Consider the following 6,956-nt stretch of genomic DNA (forward strand, 5'->3'; position numbering starts at 1 on the left):
TGATGACGTCACCAACGAATCGACGACTGAATTAGTTGCCAACTAATTTGGTAATCGATTTTAATCGATTAAGTCGATTAGTTGTTGCACCCCTACTTCTAATAATAATAATAATAATAAAGCATTTATTTTATATAGGCGACTTTCAAGGCTCTCAAGGTCGCCGCACAAACACAACACAAGATACACAATACATAACACCAGCATAAGAGCAAGACAAAGCAGTATATAAATCAATCAAATAACCAAATAAATAAAAACAGAGGATGTGTGATGGATAATGATCAGGGTGGATATGCGAGTGTGAAGAGATATGTTTTGAGGCGTGATTTGAAAATGGGGAGAGAGTCAGTGTTGCGTATGTCAGGTGGGAGGGAGTTCCAGAGGCGAGGTGCAGAGCGGCTGAAGGCTCTAGACCCCATGGTGGTTAAACGGAAGGGGGGTGCAGTGAGGTGGAGGGAAGCAGAAGATCTGAGTGTGCGGATGGGTGTGTTGATGTGCAGGAGGTCGGAGAGGTACAGAGGAGCGAGGTTATGGATTTGACGGGGAGCCAGTGAAGCTGCTGAAGAACAGGAGTGAGGGGGTTCATGGAGGGGGTTCTGGTGATGATGCGGGCGGCAGAGTTCTGGACCAGTTGAAGTCTGTGGATGGATTTGAGAGGGAGACCAAAGAGAAGGGAGTCGCAGTAGTCGATGCGGGAAGTGACCAGGGTGTGAACAAGAATGGCGGTGGTCTTAGGGTTAAGGGACGGGCGGAGGGGGTTGATGTTGCGTAGATGGAAATAGGCAGACCGAGTGATATGACTGATATGAGATTTGAATGAAAGTGTGCTGTCGAGGATGACACCCAGACTCTTAACCTGAGGGGAGGGGGAGACTGAAGAGTTGTCTATTGTAATAAAAAACTGTCAGGTTTGGTAAGGGTGGATTTTGCGCCAATGAGGAGAACCTCGGTTTTGTAGTTGTTAAGTTTGAGAAAGTTAGAGGAAAACCAGGATTTGATGTCCTGTAAGCAGTCAGACAGGGAGGATGGAGGTTGGTTTGGAGGACAAGTAGAGCTGGGTGTCATCCGCGTAGCAATGAAAGTGGATGTTGTGTTTACGGAAGATATTGCCAAGAGGAAGTAAATAGTTGGTAAAAAGAAGAGGCCCCAGGACAGAGCCCTGGGGAACACCGGTCGTCACTGGAAGTGGCTGTGATGGAAACACTGATGCTTTATTTGGAGCTTCGGCCGGAGAATTCACAAAACATGTCACGGGTCACATTCTGACCACACGGTAGAGACGCCACATCAATTCTGAAGAAGCCTCCTGCAGCTCCAGGTTTGAACTAGTTCGGAGCATAATCATCAACATTCTTCAATAGAGAGACTCAACTAATATGGACCCTGAATCTAACTAGAGCTTGTCCATAGGAAATAATGTGCACCAGGGAACCTACGTTCCAGATAAAAGAAGGGCCTCTAGATGTCCCTGAACAATAAACTCTCTCATGGCAGCTTGTGCTCGGTCATAAGCTGCAACAACAATGCGCCCCAGCTGCCCCTCCTCAAGAGAGATAGCAGCAGAACCCAAGCTGCCCCTCCCTTCAGAGAGATAGCAGCAGAACCCAAGCTGCCCCTCCTTCAGAGAGATAGCAGCAGAACCCAAGCTGCCCCTCCTTCAGAGAGATAGCAGCAGAACCCAAGCTGCCCCTCCTCAAGAGAGATAGCAGCAGAACCCAAGCTGCCCCTCCTCAAGAGAGATAGCAGCAGAACCCCAGCTGCCTCTCCTCAAGAGAGATAGCAGCAGAACCCAAGGCCGTAGACCAGTGCCATGGGAAAGGAGACAGTGAAAAGAGGAAATGATGAACTGTGTAGAAGGTTGAATACCTAAGTAAATTATTCCCCAACATTGTCTATTATGAATGTTTTGATGGCACCTTGAAAGCTTTACTCTTCTTGTTGGACTTGTATAAATGACAATAAATGCTTCTAATCTAATCTAGAGAGGGATCCCTCTTCTGTTGCTCTCCCCGAGGTTCAATCAGTTTCCCCATTAACTTGTGTGCAATGCTGCTGTGAAGAAAACACTTCCACAAAATGGGTTCAATAAAGTATATCTTGTCTAGGTGCGTAAGGGAATATTACATTGACTGAAACTGTTAGGAGGTTACAGCTGTTAACATGTGATAAAGAGCTATCAAATAAAACATGTAATGAGTTACCAGTTAGTGCTTTACTTACCTTGAGTAGATTCACAGTGAAACCGAGGAGTTTAATAACATAAAATACACTAAAACCCTTTGTTTTTAGCCATTAATAGCATGTGGAGCTAATTCACCGCAGCTAACGGTGGTCCGTTAACAGTTAAAGTTGACTATCACAGCATGATTAAACTGCTAATAACTCACATACGACCCAAACATGGTTCATGAATCAACGCTGATACATTTCGACAGTTTAAATAGTTAAATAAATAAAGCTCCTCTAAAGTTATATTAATGTCTGTAGCTTCTTAGCTCTCAACTGACAAGACTGCTGTTTACAAACCGGGTCAGAGATGATGTCGGGAAACACCACAGCGCCCCCTTCCGCACCGGAGGGGAACGGTACTGCATTATTTTATATATTTATATCAATTAGTAAGATGTTAAATAAATGAAATAAACGCTATTCTGGACATTTAAATTGAATGTGCAATTTTTATTTATTTTATCATGTTTTGGATTATCTTGTGCTTGTTTTCTGGCTAATATATTAGTAGTTGCTCTATTATTATTATTTGTATTATTACTATTATTATGGAGTGTGTGATAAGAATGGTACTGCTTTATTTGACATATTTAAATCAATTGATATGCAAGAGAAATCAATAAATAATTAAATAAAATGCAAAAATCACACCCAGCTCACAAACCATAAAATATGTTAAAAGAAATAATCTTAAAAAACTGTTATATTTTATTTTAATTGTTTTTTTGTTACTTGTTACTATTATTATATGTTGTACATTATATGTGTATTATTATAGTTTTATTGCTATTATTATTTCTATTTATGTTTTTATTTATTTTGTATTTATTTTGTTAATGTTTTTTAATAATATTATTGTCTTTTTTGTATTATTATTATTATTATACATTTTTCAGTCAGGTTTTTTTAATATTATTATTACTTCATTTGTTGTTTTTACTATCATCATTTTTGTTATTACTAACATAATTATTATCATATTTTAAACTAATTATTATAATTGTTTACCGCAGCTTGTAGTTCAGTCTTCCAACCAGCAGGTGGCAGCAGTGGCGGAAATTAACCCGGAAGTGTCTCTGAGAGAATTACCAGCATCGTAGCATTTGTTTTCCTCCCATTCAACATGAAGTAAGTCTTTTAACATTTAAATACAATATATCTTATGATCTCTTCTGTTCTGCGTTAATATGGTGTTTTATCCCTCTAATGTTTGCTCACTAATATCAATAACAATATAATAACTTAGGTATCGTCATACGTTCAAGATGCGATGCCGAACCCCGTGAAAATAACTCATCATTTAACAATTTTCCTTATTTTTTGGCTTTAAACACAATTTTAAACACAATATATGTACTTATAATAAATATATAGAGACAGTTTATTAATTCGGCGTCAATAAAACACCTATTTATTCAATAATATCTGAGTTTTGTGCCTTTGTGTGCCTTGTGTTAATGGCGCAGAATGGTTGGTTTGGTGCAGGAGGATTTGTTTTTGTTTGTTGTTGTTTTGTTTATATTGATTTCCCGACTTGAGTGGAAGATCCTAACTACATTTTATCCAGTATATGATAATAACCTTGCACTGTGCATGATTAATTTGTCATTACGTTGATTGCCAATACCGAACCCCGTCAGAAAATCCCATCATTTAACTAATTTCTTTATTTTGTTGCCTTTAAACACGCTTTTAAAGACACATTATTAACTTATATTAAATATTTACTTATGTAGTAATAATTCGGCGTAAATAAAACAGTTATTTAGTCAATACTATTCGAGTTTTATGGTGTTCTGTGCTTTTTGTTATGGCGCAGAATGGTTAGTTGTACTGCAGGAGGATTTTGTTTTTGTTTGTTTAGTTTCTTTAGATGTCCCGGATTCAGGATGTATTCTAACTACATTTTATACACCTGTTGATAATAACCTTGCACTGTGCATTATGATTTTGTCACATACACGTGTAGTTTATCAGTTAACAGTGAGACGTACAATTGTTTTGTTTTTTAATTAAGTCTGGTGAGGAGTTTTCCTGCGAAGCTTCATCATCATTCACTTGAAATTACGGGCCAAAAGTGTTATTACAAGTATTAAAAGTAAGCATGGGACACCAAACCTACTGAGATCTGTCTGACACACACACACACACACACACACACACACACACACACACACACACACACACACACACACCATAAAGAGAGTAGGCCTGTTATACAGGACTGTCTCAGAAAATTAGAATATTGTGATAAAGTTCTTTATTTTCTGTAATGCAATTAAAAAAACAAAAATGTCATACATTCTGGATTCATTACAAATCAACTGAAATATTGCAAGCCTTTTATTATTTTAATATTGCTGATTATGGCATACAGCTTAAGAAAACTCAAAAATCCTATCTCAAAAAATTAGAATAGTTCCTCAGACCAAGTAAAAAAAAAGATTTATAACAGCAAAACACAATCAAACATTTGAAAATGTCCATTAATGCACTCAGTACTTGGTTGGGAATCCTTTTGCACGGATTACTGCATCAATGCGGCGTGGCATGGAGGCAATCAGCCTGTGGCATTGCTGAGGTGTTACTCATTAGCATTGTTGGGTCTGGTGTCTTTCAGCTTCTTCTTCACAATACCCCACATATTCTCTATGGGGTTCAGGTCAGGGGAATTTGCAGGCCAATCGAGGACAGTAATGCCATGGTCAGTACACCAGTTACTGGTGGTTTTGGCACTGTGGGCAGGTGCCAGATCATGCTGGAAAATGAATTCCTCATCTCCATAGACTCCAGCTTCAGTCCACTGTCTTTGAAGCTCCCCCAAATTCTGGAAGCGACTCTTCTTCACAATGCTGTTAAGGCTGCGGTCATCTCTCTTGGTTGTGCAGCGTTTCCTGCCACATTTCCCCCTTCCAACAGACTTTTTGTGGATGTGCTTTGAAACTGCACTCTGTGAACAGCTTGCTCTTTGAGAAATTTCTTTTTGTGTCTTACCCTCCTGATGGAGGGTGTCAATGACGGTCCTCTGGACAGCAGTCAGATCAGCAGTCTTCCCCATACTTGTGATTTAGTTTACTGAACCAAGCTGAGTGTTTTTCAAGGCTCAGGAAACCCTTGCAGGTGTTTCGAGTTAATTAGACGATTCAAGTGATTCGTTGAACACCCTACTAGTATACTTTTTCATGATATTCTAATATTTAGAGATAGGATATTTGAGTTTTCTTAAGCTGTATGCCATAATCAGCAATATTAAAATAATAAAAGGCTTGCAATATTTCAGTTGATTTGTAATGAATCCAGAATGTATGACATTTTTGTTTTTTTAATTGCATTACAGAAAATAAAGAACTTTATCACAATATTCTAATTTTCTGAGACAGTCCTGTATATTATACACACTGCTGCTCTTTCTGCACGGACCTCACAGCTGTTCTTACTGTAAACATTGCGTTGCGATGAAAGCAGTTACTCAAATAATATCCAGGGGATGCATGCAGAGCTGTGATTGGCTGAGATAAGTCTGGCCGTGCGTCACGACTCTTTGAAACATCTCTGTTCCCGGAAATGCATCCACGAAGGAGCCGTGGAGGACCCATCAGTGTATCCTCGGTTAGAGCTCCTCCAGAGAGCCTCCTCTCTCCTCTCTCCTCTCTCCTCGGTTAGAGCTCCTCCAGAGAGCCTCCTCGACGCTCGATCCTCGGTCCTCAAGTGCATTTAGAGAAATGAGATGTCCTTCAACATGGCGCGCTGAAATTCATTTCCGGGTCACTACCGGAGGACCGAGGAGGGGAAGTTAGAGAAATGAAAAACCTTCATTATATCATGAATTACATCCCCCATTGCACTTTCCCCTAGTTTAATTATAAAGAAGAAATGCATAAAAGTAATACAATAAGAACATAATGTTAAAACAGCATTAAATAAACACATGAATTGATTTATTGTTGGAACATTAAATGGCATATTACTGTATTTACTTTACAGCAGAAAGAGCAGCTCAATGTGAACTAAGAAGCATTCAAACACATTAAAGATACAAAAATGATAAGAATTACACAATTTACAAAATACACATCCTGTAACAGTTCTGAGGATTGAGCAGCCAGGTATATATTATATTGCACATGACGTCCACATTACACCTGATGTTAATGTGAACTTTACTCAGAGTTAAAGCCCTCCTCTGTCTTCAGTCCTCTGACGAAGGTGAAGCTGATCAACGAGCTGAACGACCGCGAGGCGAGTCTCGGGGTCAACGAGTCGGTGTCGTGGCACACGGAGTACAAGGACAGCGCCTGGGTGTTCGTGGGTAAATACCATTAAGATATAAGCATTCATTTAAGTGATCATTCTGATGAGCGGCAGCGGGAAGGGGTGTGGGGGGGGGCCTGGTTGTTGAGGGCGTTGTGAGTAATCAGGAGGACTTTGAAGTGGATTATTCGAACGGGGAGCCAGTGGAGGTTCTGGAGGACGGGAGTGATGTGGTCTCGGGTTAGGGTGTGGGTTATTGAGGAGGTTGGATGGTATGCCGTAGAGCAGGGGTGCGCAATACGTTGATCGACCGGTCGATCGCAAAAGTAGTGTGGGTAGATCATCATCCTTACTACGGCATTTGCCACTTGATTGACGTACAGGTAAGGCAGCCTGAGTTGTATTGTGCCATACGGCAGCTCCTCATCTGAAGCGCGCCACAGTTTATCCACCGTTTAGTCCACTAGCATCAC

At 40.1% G+C, this 6,956-nt stretch overlaps 1 protein-coding gene across 1 annotated transcript in view; it reads left to right on the forward strand.

Moving 5' to 3' along the window:
* Positions 1-3,256: 3,256 nt before the first annotated feature.
* The window catches only part of rbmx2 (RNA binding motif protein X-linked 2), a 7,925-nt gene continuing 4,225 nt past the window's right edge, over positions 3,257-6,956 (forward strand). Inside the window, exons 1-2 of the mRNA XM_010782056.1 lie at positions 3,257-3,360; positions 6,426-6,541. Of these exons, the coding sequence (XP_010780358.1) occupies positions 3,356-3,360; positions 6,426-6,541 (121 nt within the window). The 5' untranslated portion in view covers positions 3,257-3,355. The remainder of the gene's footprint in view (positions 3,361-6,425; positions 6,542-6,956) is intronic.

Source organism: Notothenia coriiceps, unplaced genomic scaffold, assembly GCF_000735185.1.
Source record: "Notothenia coriiceps isolate Sejong01 unplaced genomic scaffold, NC01 NC01_scaffold00024097, whole genome shotgun sequence".
NCBI classification, from domain to species: domain Eukaryota; kingdom Metazoa; phylum Chordata; class Actinopteri; order Perciformes; family Nototheniidae; genus Notothenia; species Notothenia coriiceps.